We start from the raw sequence: 17,970 nt of genomic DNA, 5'->3' as shown, positions 1-17,970 counted from the left end.
TTTAATGTTAAATAAGTATGAGGTGTTTAGGGCTTAAAAAGGTGGAGAAAAACATCAACAAATAACCTGACCTGGTAAGACATAAGACCTTTTTTTCATTGCTTTAATTCTACCGGAGGTTGTACATGCAGTGGAAGATGGGAAATAAACTGCTTTTACAACTATCCCCAGTGCCGTGTAGCTATCATGGCTTAAAATACATATTACTGCAAAAATTCCATTCACTTTATAAGTGACTAGTTCCTCAGAGGGAGGCATATTAAGTACAGCTGAACATGAGCAGAGTGAAAGACGAGACGTTTCCATCTCTTACACCCAAACAAGCCTCCACCCACGCAGACACATTCATCCTCTCCAGTCTGTTTTTTACCTCCTTCGCTCTTATGTCAACCTGCAGCTTTTGCATGAGCCACCAAGCCTGTAATCTAAGCTGACCTTTGACCCCTGCAGCTGACAAGTGAGGGGATAGCTGGCGAAACTGATCCACTGTCAGACCGTGGGTGATAACAAATGTGAACACCGCAGCACGACCTCCTGAACTCACGGATACTAACACATACGCACGCCGTGCATTTTACTCCTCATGCTGTCTGCGAGGCCTCTCACCACGCCCCGGTTTGATCTGTGGGACAACTCGTTGTGTTTTGCCTCACAGCGAGGCGTTTTTCCCATTCCCTTCGTGAACTCACCGCATCTATCCTCATCACAGCAGCGCGTCGAGCACCCCGACCGCGATGGCCCGGACATTTAAACTCAGCCCCCACGAGATGATTAATGGGTGTGCGATGGAAAAGGTCGGCCACTGCCGGAGTTAGCCATGAAAGAAATGCTTCTTTTTTGGGGGGGAATACAAAATAAAAAGATAACCCAGACTTTAATGTAGAAAGTTCAATAAAAAAATTAAAAATGGAGGACAAATGAGATCGAGACGTAGAGCACAGAAACACTGCAGACATGCACTGGAAAGTCTTTTTAGTCTAACTACACTTTTGGGGACCATTTTTAAGATTTAGTTGTTAGAAAATAAAAATTTTAAACTCAGTTAAAGCTCGTCCAGAAGCACAAAATAAAAGAGATGAACAGAACGAGAACAGCACAGACAAAAACAAATGGACAAGAATTTGCTGCAGGAAGCTGGAGACTTTCAAGACACTTTGAGGGTTTCACTGTAAAGGAGTAATAACCCACAAGAACATGATTAGCTTTAATCTTAGACTTTAAAGTCAGAACATCTGAGGTCAAACAAAGCCCTGACCTCGCACGAGCCAATAGAAGAGACTGGGAAAGATTGTTTTGCTGTGTTTACTGAGCCACACCATTAACTAAAAAACTTCCAGAGAGCCCTAATTACACCTTTTTTCCATCGAGTCCCCTCAGGCGAGGCAGATCACTTAAACTCCGTCCTGTTCAAGTCATATTCCTATGTGTTTACTTTCTAAAAGCTATGGAAAAATAACACAAATGAACAAAGACACTCTAGTTTATCATGAGTCTATGAGCGACACACCATCCTGATGACTTAAATTCCTCCAAATAGCCACAAAAATGCGTTTTGCACAACACAGAGTAGTGTTTACTAAAACCTACAATTCCCAGCTATTTCAGGAAATTACTGAGCCACTTGAACAAGTAAACATCAAATTTTTGGCCTGGTCTTTTAAGTACAGACAAATGGGGTTGAGTACTGGCATGTTGTTAGTTATTACTCCAACACGTTTATAATTTTTTTACCCACATTAATTAATTAATGAGTACAAGGTACGATTTTTAATTGAATAAAGATAGAGCTCCAAAAAATATCACATGGAAGCAAGACAACTGAAAAAACCACCACACAATGTACCAGCTGTGTGATTTTAGTGTTGATTAGAAATGAGACCTCGCGTCTCAATGAGATTTACCTGTATGAAAAATATAATAAAATAAACAGTGTTTTTATACGGTGACATACATAGAGACAAGGGTAGGTGGGCCTTTCCTATCATTTTGATTCACTTACGATTCACATCTGGAGCTGATTAAGATAAACTGGCTGTTTACTGAAATAAAACGTTTAAAGGTAATATACAAAGGGAAACGAACCGAAAATTGGCACGATAAATTCAACCGACTCCTCGTAACCCTGGCATCTCTGGAGGCGAAGAAATGGGAGTAAACAAACTCCAGAGGACACCTTGGCCGTTTTCCTATCATCAGCAAAAGACTGCTGTCTGCTGCCTCCACAGAGATTTGCATTAAATAACTCGGAGATTATGCGGTCTGGATTCATCTCCCTGCACTGAATCATGTGCTCAATACGTTGCGGTGCAATATTAAAGGAACGTGACTTTCTCGACCTTTGCACAAGTTGAGGAAATGTGTGTGATGCAACGATCCATAGCGACCGTTTGTTCATACCGTCTTCACGAAAGGAGGCGCAACACACCTGTGTTTTGATCAAAGGTGTGCGCTACGAAGCAACGCTAACGGGTTAGTGATCTTTAAGTCAGAGTTTTAGTATCGCGAAGGCGGCTCTCTTTTTAACCTGGTTAAATCACCATGGTAACCTGATCTGGAACTGGTTATCTTCTGGTATGTTCGGAAAAGTTCTGGTAGCCAAAATGTCCTCTATGTATAAAAGACATTTTTGGTTAATTCAGAGAAAATGCTCTATATTGTTTGTATTGAATTTCTCTTGTGTCACACCAGTCCTCTGCATGTCCTCCTTTACGACATCCATGAATCTTCTCTGTGGTCTTCCTCTTCCTCACACCTGGCAGCTCTATCTTTAACGTCATTTGTCCAGTATATCCACTATCTCTCCTCCGCACACGTCCAAACCACCTCAGCCTGAGCTGTCCCTCTGATATACTCATGTTAAGGCTTCAAAAAGGAAAATTAGTCTTTAGAGTCAAACAGCAAAACGCCTCATAAATAACCTGAAAAATGACTGAAAAGAACAACAGAGGGATGAGAATATTTTTAAGTGTCAACAGATCTGTCACATTCTTAGGCATGAAAGACCGAGACTGAGCTAGCAATGTGAGATGATCCCAGGTCTGTGTGGGTGCTTCCATTTTCGACCGGTGGGATTTGTCCTAATTCGATCTGCTTCTTTAAAAGTTGGTACAAGCACAGCGCTCCGCTGCTTGTCATCTGGAACATTTGTTTTTGTTTAAGTAGAGAGCTGCAGCACATATTCATGTATTCTTTAAACAAAATGTGTGTCTTGTGCATGTTGCAAAACAGGAAATGCATCAATAACAATAAAGAGCAGCTCCAGAGCATGCACTTCATTTAACATCTCGCCAGAATGGAGCATCGATCACAGCACAATATGCTCTGTGGCCGCGATCCAACGTTTTACTTCTACTTCACCTTCAGTGGGGACGCTGGTGGGGGGGTGGGAGGTGGAGGGTGTTTCCCTGCCCGCAGTGGCCTCCTTCCCTTTGGGTGTTGTTTTGGCAGCAACCGTGGTGGTGAAAGGGTAAAGGTACGTAGTGTCTGCGATGTCACACATCTTGTCCTTGGTCTGAAAGATGAGACATTTTGTTATGTTTCTGATACAGATTTAGATGTTTCACCATCCTGAACTGTCGAAATCACTATCAGGTATGATGATGTAAAGGCTGCTTATTGTGACACTCACCTCATCTGGGCAGCTACTGTCCATCCAGTCCTGGTGATGGCGGTCAAAGCCAGTGGAACATCTGAGAGCAGAGGAAACAGCACATATGTCAGTCTAATAAAGGTGGAAGTGGAGTGGGATTATAGTGTATGTATATAGTGTAACCAAAGTTGAGGATTTTCAGAACACACTAACATACACCGTTTTTTAAACAAAACATAAAGCAGGAAAGATTTAGAGTCATAGTCAGGATTTAGTTAATCCAGCAGAGGGGCTCCATCCTAACTGTTTATAATAACTAACAGTGTTTGGAGCACAACTGCTGTAGGGTACCCATCACAGCCAAGCAGGATACATTACTCTTAAAACCAGAAGTCAAGAGCTTCGATGTTGCCTGCAAGCCTGCTTTAAATCAAAACCCAGAGTATATATGGCCAAGCATTAGTTGGTCTGCACACCGGTGGTCAGAGCTGTCTGATAACTCCAACAAAGTTGCAAGGACAGAATTAAAAGAGATTATACAGTATGTTGTGCTATGTATGAACAAAACTTTTTTTTGTCATATCCAATTTCGCAGAGTAATTTCTAGCTACAAATGAAAAAACAAAAAAATATTTTTTTTTGAATGGTGATGTCGAGCGTTAGCACGGTTAGCTTGTGCCGTGCAGCCCCACGCACGGGGCGATCCGTGTTAACTCGCTAACGGAGATTTGCAGCGTTAATGCGGTTATGGCGTTAACGTCATTTTACAGAGATTAACGCCGACGGCACTAATTCATTGCTTTCTATGTCCAGTCTCCCCAACTGTGTCCCTGGTTTGTTATGTCTCCATGTCTGTTTAACCCCAGTCTCACTTTCAAGTTCACTTGTCTTAGTCTGAGTCTCAGTGTGTGTTACTTCCTGTTTTATTTTGACAGTCTCTTGTCTTGTGTGTGTGATGTTCAGTTTTGCTTCCCCTGTCTCGACAGTCAGATTCTGTTCAGCTGTGTTCCACAAATGTATCCGATCTACTCCTGTGTATATATTATCTGCGTGAGCCTGTCCTTGTTTTTTAGTTACAGACGTGTGTTAAGTTTGTTTTGTTGCAAGGCCTCACCAATAAAGCTGTTCTGAGTTTTATGCCTTGTTTGGAAAACATGGAAATGGAAAACAAAGTGGAAAAGGAAAAAGGAAGACTAAAATGAAACAAAAGTTCTCACTGTAATCAAACTCAGGATGCTGCTATCCCAAACAGGCCCACAGTCTATCCCCAAATTTCACATTTCAAGCCTAAAAAGATTCTTTGTGGCTCTTGTCAGGCTTTCTAAAAAGCGCTGCATAATTATTTTCCAAGCTGAGTCATATTCCTCATGGTTGTAAGTACAACGAAGCTGAGTGCTCCCTCTAAACATTCATAGTGTAATTTAAGCTAAGCTCAATAATACTTTCAGGTTTGTCGACTTTGAAGCAAGCTGGGAAGAAAATATCTACACCTCCCACTCCCTGCCACCCTCTGAGCTTTGGATTCAAGGAGCTTAAAGGGGAAAGTGCGAAGGTCTGTGAGTGGGAAGTTCAAGGGGTCATGAGGCCTTGGGATAAGGGTCCTGCTGAGTCAACTATGCGTAACCATACAATTTGAAAAGACAGACAGCAATCGAGGCAACAGCTACTAATCTTGCCTGCTGTAAAGGATAAAAATTATAACTCGCTTGCTGGTGAGCTCGCCATCATCCTGTCTGTCTACGCTCTCAAAGGATTTTCTGTGTGGAAGAAAAAGTTAGCATGCAAAGCAGGAAACCCACTCGCTCTGACATGCACACGGATAAAAACAACCTACGACCAGCTCGCAAGGCAGAAACACGGCAGTTCAAAGCACGATAGCAGTGGTATCTCTGCTTTGTGCTGCAGGGACACTATGAGCCCAAAAGGATCTCATGCATCCCCAGCAGGCCCCATTTCTCCAGAGAACATATTGTTATGGTAATGACTTTATCAGAAGAAGTCCATTCTCATCTTTCTACCTCTCTAATCATCCCATTTCTTTTACCCCCATCCCAAAAAAAAAAAAATCACTCCATCTGTTCAATCAGGCGAGACAGATTCCTCTGCTTAATCCCCCATTTCCCCCCGGCTGCTTTTCCCCCCTGAGAGGGCAGTGGAGCAGCCAGAATGAGGCGCGATATTACTGAGCAGGTCTGGTCTAACCTGTCTCTAAAAGGAGCTCGTGGCTTTGTTTCTTCTCAATGGCATCCATTTCAGCCGGTTGCCATCTAAGACAGCGAGCCCACAGCGCTTTAATTAGAAATGGGCTGAGGTGCTTCATTTAAATATAAATAAACCCATGAGGTGAATATTTCTGCTCAGGTTTTCAACAATCACAGCAGGATGGCTGGATCGTGATATTAGGTTTCATTCTGACTCATTCTTAGAGGGAGTCATTCCTTGCATGACAGAAATGATTATAAAACTGTTTTAACCCTTTAAATTTTCATATAATCAAATCATTTTGATGCATCTTTTTCAGAACATGTCTGTCAGGATAATTCTCTCTCTCTCTTTCGCTGATTATCCCACTGTGGAAGGCCCTAGAAGAAAACTACAAGCTCTCTGCCAACAGCTTGTAGTTTTCTCTCAGCATAGGCTGTTTACCCCTGAGAGCAGTATTACTTTAACATTATAAAGGGAACATTAGATGATGGTGACAGTTCATTCTGCTCTCAGTGATTTACTTTTAGAGAGAAATGTATTTATAGGAAGTTTATCACTTTGCTACTTTGCTAGTACCAGGACCCCCTTTTACCTTCAGAACTGCCTTTATTCTTCATATTCAACAAGGTCCAAAAGCATGATTTTAAAACAGTTTTAACTCTTGGACCAGTCTCGCTGGACCATATTGTCATGATAGCATCACACAGCTGCTGCAGATTTGTTGGCTGAACACATGCATGATGTGAATCTTCCATTTTACCACATCCCAAGGGTGCTCTGTTGGATTGAGATCTGGTGACTGTGGAGGCCATTTGAGTACAGAGAACTCAAGAAACCCGTATGAGATAATTGTGCTTGATGCTGACATCATGAGATGGGTACACTGTGGTCATAAAGGGATGGACATGGACAACAATACTAAGTGTGGGATTTAAAAAAGTTCAGTTGGTGCTAAGGGTCCCAAAGTGTAAATCCTTCTTGTCAACTTGATTGTGTCAATATTTGACCCGACCATTTGAATGCTGCAGCAGATATCAAGACTCATCAAATCAGATGTTTTTCTAATCTTCTATCATCCAATCTTGGTGAGCCTGTAAAAACTGTAACCTCAGCTTCCAGTTCTTAGCTGACAGGAGTGGAACCCAGGGTGGCGGCCCACCTTGGTTGCTGTTGCCTTCCTGTCAGCTCAAAGCAGTGGATGCTATCCTCTGGCGTCTACATACCTACATGCAGTGAGTTCCTGCCATGTGATTGGCTGATTAGATATTTGGGTTAATGAGCAGCTGAACAGGTGCAAATAAAAACGTGTGTGCTACTCTTAGATTAATGAAAACACACCTGTAGTTTATTACTTTTTGGTTTTGCTTCATTAGTAAACTTTGCTTAGAATTTACTTTTAAGTAAAGCAGGACTTTTGAGATCTAAAATCTCAGACTGGTGAGCCTGTGTGCCGTTTCACATAAAAACTATAGAGGAACAATTTGGTGTGAGGCTACCACAAATTAAAATTCAACATTCGTCTCCTTAACACCCATTTGTGATGCACACCAGCTGTGTTTTTTTAGGTAAACAAATCCCTGCACCTCTAAGCACATCAGCATTCAGAGGCTCTGGCACGTACGGCCCACTGTGAGTCCACGGCAATGTCTGTCATGCTTTATTAACCCGCTTTAGTCCACATCAGCCACAGCAAACTGATTCACCTTGTAACTTAGCATGAAAGAGGCGCCAGGCTCTCACCTTCACAGCACTCCACGGTGCGATCAGTCTGTTAGGGACGTTCCCTTTAAATTTCAGCTTCTTTCATTAACCCCCAGAGCCAGCGAGGCTGCCATAGTTTTTAATTAGTGCGTGTTTAAAGCATGTTTGCCTTTTTCAAAGGAAATGGCTGAAGGATACAAAGGGCAGAGTGATGCTGAACAGTTACACATTAACACAGTAGGAAAGCTAATTAAAATGCTGCTTAATGAGATCCCTGCTACAGGCGTACAGTATCTCTCCACCGCATCCATAAACTGCTGAACAGAAAAGCACTTTTTCATATCATTGAACTGTAAATTAGATTGTCAAAGGGGAGGGCATTCAAAATGCAAAACAGAGGGGAAGTCAACTCCCAATACCCCTTCGAAGTCCAAAATAACAATTCCCAGCGGACAGAGCAGAAGAGCTACACATTTCATTAAGTACTCCAAATAAATAATTAGTCCAAAGGAAAAGATTGGCAGATGAACGCTCACTAATCAAGGAGTTTAAAATGCAGCGCCGCAGGAAAAGAAGCGATTGTAGCTCGAAAGGTCAAACGGCAAACCCCCCGAAACACTGACGACAATCTCCGAAAATATTTTCAACAAAATAAAAGTGCAGAAAAGCAGACACCCATTGACAGTCAGGTCCAAGCTTCCTTAACTTACAGGGAAGATAAACTCCTCCACCATCTATCCTCGGTGTCTGTTTAGCTCAGACTTTTCTATTTGATAAAATAAAACCCACCACAGCTCACATTTCAGCTGTCGGGAAATTCTGGGGAGGAACGCCAACACTTCTTTAGCAGCTCAAATATTTACTTTTGTTTGAAATGATAAAAAGTAGAGCAAAGGTTGGCAGAACAGGTGTGAACTGAATGAATGTCGGAGTGAGTCGCTTTCTCTTCCAAAGACTACAACCACTGCTGCGTAGCATAAATGTGAAGCTGCCTGATTAAATTAAAACCTAACACACAAGTTTTTCAGAATAATCACATTATATTACTATATGTAAATCTGTGATCCAAATATATATGTTTGGATAAAATTTTACCAACAAGTCCCTCTAGACCCACTTGAAGTGTACACGTGGGGGATTCTGCAGTAGTCAGTGGATATGTGGAACAATAAATGCACATTTAAGTGGAAAATTAACAGTTCATTAACTGTAATGGATAAACAGACCTCTAAAAGTATTGTATAAATTAAAAATATTAAAAGAGAAAAGGTCAAAGAAAGCTGAAAAAGAAGGGCTGAAATAAAAAGTACAATTAGACTCACGGCTATATTTGATAATAGTGCCAATAAATTAAATAACTTCCATCGTCTGTCCTTCCATCCATTTCTTGCTTTTCACTAAGGCTTCAGTCCTGGGGGGCAGCACTTTAAGCAGACACCCAGACTTCCCTCTCCCTGGCCCTGGATGGATGTCTACAAGACTGTGAATCTCTGTCTGTGTTTCTATTGTAATGGCCATAGTGACTTACCTAAAGCTAAAGAAAATTACAAAAATAATTAGAAAATACAAAAATATAATAAAATATAATAATGCTGCCTGACAAAACCCTCCCAGCGATTTGTGTGTCCTGATGGTCTAGAACCAGAGAGCTTTTGCAAATTTGTTGAGACAGCGAGCTAAAAAGTTGGGAACTGTTCTTTGACAGCACAGATGATTGGGATTCACTATCTTGACCAAGGATTTTTGGCAAGCAGACTGAAGCAGCTGGGAATCTAACATTCAATCTTCCAATTACTAGTTGACCTGATCTGATATAACTGAATGTAAGGCAAGGCAAGGCAAGGCAAGTTTATTTGTATAGCACAATTCAACAACAAGGTGATTCAAAGTGCTTTACAGAGACATTAGAAACAAGAACAAATAAAAAGCATGATTTAAAATTGATTAAAACAAGCAAATAAACTAACTAACTAATTAACAAACAAACAACAAACAACAGTATATAAAATCAAAACAGATAAAATCAGAACAGTAGATAAAATCAGTAGTTAAATGTAAGTTTTGAAATTTAAGCTTAAAGTGTGGATTTGGTGCTTTATTCAAATGCAGCTGAGAACAGGTGAGTCTTCAACCTGGATTTAAATAAACTGAGTGTTTCAGCTGATCTGAGGCTTTCTGGGAGTTTGTTCCAGATATAAGGAGCATAAAAGCTGAATGCAGCTTCTCCGTGTCTGGTTCTGACTCTGGGAACTGATAAAAGACCGATAAACCAATAAAGTAACTTTCACTTGATCAGATTTCATTACATTTAATGTTCTACACTGTGCTTACATAATACAATTAAACAGAAATTTTACATGTAATCAAATGAGTTAAACTCAGCAATTTAATGTATGGAACTGTGGTCCACCCAAAAAAGTCAGATTAAAACTTTCTTCAGCACGTTCATGATAAAAGGTGTTGAACAACAGACAGTGTTGTATATACAGTGTACACCTCCATTTTTAGCTTTTACGTACCAGTTTCAATTGTAGTAAAATGCCTTTTTGTGAGTATAAGGGATGTCACTTTGGATTTCAGGCATGAAGTGAGGAGCAGAAGACAATTTAAAGTGGCTACCTGACAGCACTCGCCTTCAACAAACACAACCAGCTGCTTCTTATACTGGCATGTGGGGTTCTGCTCCGCTTTAAATATGCTTCTAATGTCTAGTTATTGTTTGGACATGGGCATCATTCCTAACTGACCAATCATCATGATCATAGTGTTTGTTTGTTCACCATCTCCTCTTAGACAAATGGGCCATTCTTGAGGAAACTTTGTATAAACCTTGCCTATGGCACTGTGAGTGCCAAAAATTACACAGCAGGCACAAATATTTTATACAACTTCTACATATTTATTAGTATTAGTATTTAGTATTGGGGTTTTCTCTGTTTTCTGTGTATCATTGTAGGGTTACAATGCAAATCCAACTGTTGTGATTTGGCGCTATATAAATAAAATTATATTGAAAATTGAATTGTATTTTAGGGCTAGGCTGCTTTATGATAAATGACGATGTAAAAATAAATAAAGGATATAATAAATGGAGAAAAAAAATTACAAATACAATGAAAACTCCTCAAAAGCAAGTCTTAAAAGATGAATGGGTCTGCTGCTTTTTAAAGGCATCCAGAGTGTCCACAGGTTTTTAGTTTAACAGGAGACAGCTTCAGTTTAGGAGCCAACAAAGGCACAGCTAAGGGCACATCCTGCCTTTAGTTTGAGTCTGGAGGGAGGGACAATCTCATAAATTTGCAGTGCATTTTTAATGCCCCCATGTGCTCGACCATGTGGAGCCCTAAAAATTATCCCGTGTAGCTTAAAACTGCTGAAGCCAACATAAAGAGAAGAAGAGTGGTGATATCACGAGACCCCTTTGAAGGCCTAGTCAAAAGATTAGCTGCTGCATTCTCTCTTATTTACACAGGCAAAAAGTATGTGCACTTTGCCTATGTGCTAGGCAAGTTTTAATGGTTCAGTTCAATTCAATTTAGTGCTAATTCACAAACAAAATTCGCCTCGAGGTGCTTTATATTGTAAGGTAAAGATGCTACAATAATTGCCTGTGAGAACATACTAGGTGGAAATGTGAAAAGGACAATAAAAGATGTCTTTTGTAAGAGTAAAAATGTTCTTATATCCAACCTGTTGAGCCGATGGCACCAGCTACAGTTGAAGCTGATCTGTGAGGAGATGCAGGAGCTACAGCTGGTGAACTGCAAGCAGGCTGCAGTGGAGAAAGGTTAAAAAAGAGGAAACAGTTTATGCAGTCAATAGCCAATTAGACACATGGCCAAGGAAAAGGTCTACAGCCTATACAAAAATAAAGAATTTGCTCAAACCAAAAACTGTTACTATTAATTCTGCTTACTGGGTAAAGGCATCATTTCCACAGCTGTAGAGTTGGTGATCTTTGTCTTAGTCAGCTCCACACGGTGGTACTCATAGATCGTCCTCCGCCTCACATCTAGATTTTGAAGGAAAAAAAAAAAAGAGGGACTGAGTGAGAAAGCAGCAAAGCCACCATCGCAAATCCTCCAAACCCCGAGATAAAAACTGGGACAAGTTATCCCTATAGAAAGAGGAAAGAGAGTGGGAGGCAGAATCGGGTCATATGGGATGCTACCACAGCACTTTATTTCTCCCCTCTCGTTGTGCCCAAAGTGTCAGACCACGACTTGGCAATGGACGGTAGCAATTTCCCCCGGGAGCTGATATCAATCAGACCCTGTTGAAAGGCTGCCTTCCCAGTCATCTGTAACAGCGAGCCATCAGCCAGGGCATGATGGAGCAATTGATTAGATACATCATTGACTCTCATTGCATTCTGGCCCCTATAACTCATATCGGCTGGAGTACAATGGGCTGTCTGGGCCATGCGTCTTTGCTACCATAAGTGGAAAAAAGACCAGAGCAGTAGCTTGACAAATATAATGATTGTGCCTTCCTGCTGTTAATGCATGGATTATTTCAAACTCTAATTAGATTTTTATATGACTTTTCTGTGCAGGCGCCCCAGGAATAAAGCAGTAAATCTGTACTGGATCGCACTGAGGTGCACTGCAGTGCGTACAGAGACAATGCACAATGCATGACATTCTTTATCGCACTTGTATTTGCTTGGGCGATGAGCTACAAAATGAAATTCAATACATAAAACTGTGGCTGTGGAATATATATAGCAAGTAAATCCCTTAAAATCTAATATATTTCCAACTGGTAAAACTGTGTTAAAGTTAAAGCTATTCAGCTTAAGCTTATTAAGTTATTGAGGTGTGAAGACTGATGCTACTCTCGTGTCTGCCTATTAAACATGGATAGAGTCCAGATAGTTTGCGTAGCCTAGCTCAGATTAACTTAGCAAGAACACCGAAAGCAGTTAGCCCAACTCTGTGTGAAGCTACCAAAACCTGCTGCCTACCAGCACCTCTAGAGCTCACTTAGTAACATGATTGTTTAATCCCCACAAAAAAGTTATGGTTTTAATGTGCTGGGCTTTTGCTAAGCTAAACTAAGCTAAGCTAGGCTAAGCTAACTAATTAGATACATTTTACATTACTGGTTTTGCCCAGCTTATTAGTTATATTCAAAACACAGCCAACGTTAACACACAGTACATTAGAAAGAAGAGGGGGCAGGAAAAGCAACTTAAATAAAAAGTAAATTCTTTATGTCAAATTTTGATTGCTCGTATGGCAAAGATTGTCACATTATTTCCTGTTATCATTGTGTATGATAAATCCTGATTTGTAATCCAAAGAAATTGAATCCAACCCTTGTTGCTTCTTTAGATTAAGTCAGTTACATAGCACAACAAAAGTCCTTTAAACTTTTACAACACCCTTGCATTTGACACATTTGAATAACTTCTCTGCACTAGGTTCCTTTTTTTCCACTTGACTGAGAGACTCTTGGTGTGGAAATTGTTGTGCCCCTCATGTGGTACGACACTGTTTCCTTGCAGACTGCTTATTTTGATTACAGACAGGACGGCTGATCAAAGCAGCAAAATGTGAGCCAGCTCAGCCCAACCTGAGAATACAACCGCCCTTCCTTTCCCCTGCTCCCCTGGTGATTGACTTCCTTTTGCCTACAGCTAAAGGATTATCAGGTGCCTAATGGTGTGGTGTGGGCCAGAGAGAGGTCATTTCCACAGCCTGAGGCTGCTGATGTCTGGGCAGACTGTATAGCTTCTCCGATCTGTGGTTTAAGGTGATAAGAAGCTACAAATTAAATCAATTATAGCCTGGTCTCAACAACAACATAAATAACACCTAATGAGAATTTAGCTACCTTCAGTGATACTATCAGACAAAGCCCAGTTTGCATAAATGCGTCATCAATTATGTAAAAAAAAAAAGCTTAGTTAAATTATCTTCAAACATCCTGAAAAGACAGTAAACAGTGTTGCTAACCTGGACTGTAATTCTTTTTTCAATTGCACATTTTATAAACCTGATTTAATAGTTAGAAGACTTTTTATTGAGCATTAATGAATGTAAACAGAATACCACAGATTTCTCTAGTTTACACGGATTAAATAATCCAGGTACAGAAACAAAGATCTGAAAATGGCTGAGGTGGTTTTGGCTTCATTTTAAGAGTGACTAATGATAAAGTCTAAGCTAGCATTAAAAGCATATTACAGTCTGTGTTGTAATAAGTGCTTGTATCTGACCTGTTAATTACACAGGACACCCACAAATATATTCACTCATCGCTTCCTTTACTGGATGGGCTGTGGGTTGGTCTGCCCATGGGTAAAAATTCATTGAGCTTAAAAAATGCAATAATGTTGTATAATCTAACTGGCTGCAGGCAAACTTTTTTTTACATTTTCCCCCTATATTATTATGACTTAATGCACTTTATGGAGCATCCATTAGAATACATTTATTTATCTGTCATGACAAGGTTGTGAAAATATGTCAAAATGTATTACCAGGACGTTCAGCTTGATTGGAATAGCATGCTATGACTTCTGGTAGCAATTCATTGTATGGTTTTTTTTTTTTAGGAATTTCTCCAAATTTTCTTGTCCTTTCCTTTTAATGGAAAGGACAAGCGAGAGCTCATCTCTTCTTAAGGTTTTAAGTTGTAAGATTACAGGGTTTAACTGCCAGTAGATCACGCCACATAGTTGCTATTAGGTGTTGTTGTTAGCTGTTGTTCTCTCCTGATAGCTGGTGATGGGTTCGAATGTCATTATCAGCTAAAAATAGTCACCGCAGAATATAAAATGTTGGCACATGGCTCATGTTGTGTGATCTGGAGTACAGATTGATCAAAAGTCTAATATTTTTTTGGATTTCACTTTAAAAACTGCTCTATCAGCAGTATATTTTGCAGCCTCCACTTCGATTGTATGTGCAAGAACAAAGGGAGACTTGATGTAACATATAAACTATTCCCATACATCATCCTAATTTTTTCATGATTACTGCTGATTTGTTCTTTTTCTAAAGGTTAGTTCCTTTTCCCTATTAAAGGTCATTTCCAATAGTTTTCTTTATTATTATGAAAAATCTCTGATTGTACAGGCAATATCGTTCAATTTCTCCACAGAGTCTTGCTGTGCAGTTTATAAAGCACATCAGGCCCTTTGGACTGACAGGTGCAGGATGCAAATACTGCCCTTTTCCTTCAAACATGGACATGAGTCAGTGCACTCTGCAAATACCATCTGTGAGAAAACAAAGCCTTGTTTGTTTCAGCTAATGGAAGAGTTTGATTTTCTTTACAGTCACTGCAGACGGGTGATATTCACAAAAGCCCTCCTATGGCTATTGAATAGTCATGGACTAAAACTAAAGAGGTTCATAATTTTTCAGACAAAGATGCAGTTTTTGTAGTTTTACCTCTGTACACAACCACAGTGGATTTTAAATCAAACAATAAAAATATGATTTAAGTCTTGACTTTCAGTTTTAATTCAAGGAGTTTTTACAAAAATTTTGCATGAACAGTTTAGGAATTTTTATTCACAATCCTAATTTTGCAATGTCAATGTCAATGTGCATGACTGTGTTTACCTGTGCTACCTTCAGTTGCTGCTTGTGCGTCTCTCTGCATCTGTTTTGTATTTAATAACTGAAAAGCATGCTCCATTGGGTCGAGATCAGGTGACTGACTTGCAAAATCTGCATTTTAACCATCACATCTGTTTGACTTAAAATTCACTGTGGTGAATTTATCCAAATTTAAGCTGTGTCTTTATGAATCTAACAATATTTCTTTTTTGTTTTGGTCAAAATCTAAAGTACAGCAGCAGAAATGTGTGTTTGTCTCCTTTCTGCTAGGAAAGTTTTTAAAAATGTTTTTTATTTACAACCCATTTGCAGGATTTAGGTTTCAAAACAAAATATAAAGTGAGGAATGAATTTAATGATAGATGATAAAATCTGTCAGGGATAGCTGTGGTTTAGTTTATTGCTTGAAATAGGATTTGGTTCTGTCTTTGTCCTTTAATGTTTGGAAACTCGTGACGAATTTCAAGTAGTAGAGCTACATATGATCCGTGCAACAACAACTTTGTATGATTTAAATATGGGCAAGAAAAACATACGTCTGTGTCGAAAAGAAGTACAGTTTCCTCATTTTGATGCCACCACCGAAACTGTTTTAGCATTCTGGTTTTCCTGATAGAAATGAAGTATCTGCCATAAAGACAAGAACACACACTCCTTGGAGACACGAGTTATGTTCGACACAACACCTCAGTCTCAATATGCTTCCATTCAAGATTTCATCACTCCACAGCCCAGCAGTTGCACACATTGGTTTCATCATGCTGTGTCAGAGGCATCAAAGACAGTTTGGTTTATAAAGTCTAGGAGGACTGTGCTAACTGGTTTGATATTCAAATCTCTCAGTGCCAACCGCAGCCTTCTGCAAAGAGATCCTCTATGAAAGACCCTGGGACATGCCAGAAAACAAAGTTGGAAACTCTTACCATGCCAAGAGGATGTGTTTTTTTGTGAGACTTATTTTACTCAAACTAAACTTACAAAACAACCACTCTCACTACATACTGCGGAGAACTTAAAGCTGCCGCTGAAAGGATGAAAAAAGCCCCGAGATATTAACTTTGACAAATAAACGCTATCCAAGTTTCACAGATGTAATCACAACACCATTTAAATTACTGAATAAATCACCTTTGACAACTCATTATTGCAGCAGACTTTGAATCAGAGCCGGTGAGAGCGAAAGAGTCTGACTCTGAATGAAAAGGTTTGAAGTGTTTCTCCTGCATTTGCTTTAAATATAATGGGCTTAAATTACAGTAACTGGAAATAAAAAGAAAGAAAGAAACAGGCAGATGTGGAGCTGTGCCCACTGAGGCTGAAGAGCAGTGGGGAGAAAAGGTGGTGACAAGCTGGAGCTAAAGCCAAATGGACGAGGCTGAACTGAGAGCTGTGACACAAAGTTAAACTCTTATTACACTAACTGAAATGTAACCTTTGGCTAAGCTCCTGTTTTTATTTGCAGTTTTATTTATGCTTTGTAGTTTGTTTTTCTCACTTTTCCTCATGAACGACTTTGAGTACTAAGAAAAAGAGGCTTTAAAAGAAATAAAGAGCTATAATGAGCTGCTACAAAAACCCTGAAATCTGATATAATAGCATTTCGCTTGCCACAGATGCTACACAGACATTGATCCAGTCCTGAATTGTTTTTTATACCTCTACGTAGCTCATGAGCTAGTCAGAATCCCATTTTTCAGAGCCACTCTACAATGTGAACTCCAAACATGGTGCAAAGACAGCATGTGGATTTATCCAGATATTTTAATATGCACAAGAAATTTTAGGGCATTGAATTGATTTTGAGACTCACTGGGTATCTGCTGGATCTTGTGGACCAACACAAAGGCGTCAGACAGGCCAACTTTCACCGGGTGATTGACAGAGCTGATCTGTGACACCTCAACGGGGATCTGAAATAGAAAAAGGGAAATCATTACCATGACCACGAAGATCAGTCTGAGACAGGCTGAGAAATGCAAACAGGCCACAGCAGCGTAGAAGTGCTGACAATCTCCTTTAGGAATCTGCTGAGGCAACATGCTACTTCAATAAGCATATGGCTATCTTTGGAGCATAGAATAAACATTTCAGGCACAGATGGGACAGAAATGAGCAACAGCTTTGTGAAGACTTACAAATAGAAAAACAGAAGTCTATATAAGGTAAAATGTAGTATTTTGATCGTACACACTAATTCAGAAAAGCAGCTAAACGCAACAAAAGTTTGTATGGAGGAGGAATTTAAAGTGACGTAAAGTACATAGTAGCTCAGCTGTACTCAACATTAACTCGTAATCATCGAGGTTATGTGCACACAGATCACGACTGATAGTCACACTGCTCTTTTCAGACCCATAATAATGCCAGCCTAATGTGAAACAACAGGAGAAAAAAGTTCAGCAGCCTTCAGATCAGATCCTCTAATAGGTAAAAATAACAAATTACATAAGCGAGCTCGAGCATAAAAGAAGCAGCACCGCTGTTATAACCACTGCAATTATCTTATCATGGCTTAGGAAATTTCACACTCCAACAGCGGGCTCTTCAGGTTTTTCATGACCTTTCTTTTCTCTCTCTTCAATTAGGTTGTTTTTCAAGACATTTTTGAAATGTGGATATTAACGGACACGGTTAGGGCGTGCAGTGACCCAGAGTTTGTAACATTAGTGGAGATTATGCCAAAACCTAATCAAGCATATGGAAAAAGCTGGTAAGGCGTTAACTGATTTTTTTCTTGAGAAGCTGCCATTAAACTTGAGAAACTCATTTTGTCGGTCACTTTGGCATCGCTCCTTTAGTCAAAACACATCAACACTGGGTATTTGTTCACTGAACTAAAACAACAGGGCAGGGCCAAATGTTAGAAATGAGTAATACTGTTAAAAGAAACATCAGGGAAAC

The 17,970-nt window shown here is 39.9% G+C and overlaps 1 protein-coding gene across 1 annotated transcript in view; it reads right to left on the bottom strand.

Annotated features, from left to right (window-relative positions):
- plxdc2b (plexin domain containing 2b) overlaps nt 1-17,970 on the bottom strand; it is a 118,923-nt gene that overhangs the window by 12,026 nt on the left and 88,927 nt on the right. Inside the window, exons 7-11 of the mRNA XM_004546845.5 lie at nt 16,880-16,979; nt 11,412-11,507; nt 11,186-11,267; nt 3,629-3,689; nt 3,358-3,511 (exon numbers count right to left, since the gene is read on the bottom strand). Coding sequence (XP_004546902.2) covers nt 3,358-3,511; nt 3,629-3,689; nt 11,186-11,267; nt 11,412-11,507; nt 16,880-16,979 — 493 coding nt within the window. The remainder of the gene's footprint in view (nt 1-3,357; nt 3,512-3,628; nt 3,690-11,185; nt 11,268-11,411; nt 11,508-16,879; nt 16,980-17,970) is intronic.

Source organism: Maylandia zebra, linkage group LG9 (genome assembly GCF_041146795.1).
Source record: "Maylandia zebra isolate NMK-2024a linkage group LG9, Mzebra_GT3a, whole genome shotgun sequence".
NCBI classification, from domain to species: domain Eukaryota; kingdom Metazoa; phylum Chordata; class Actinopteri; order Cichliformes; family Cichlidae; genus Maylandia; species Maylandia zebra.
The sequence above is the reverse complement of the archived record's forward strand: the minus strand, read 5'-3'. Positions and strand labels throughout refer to the sequence as shown.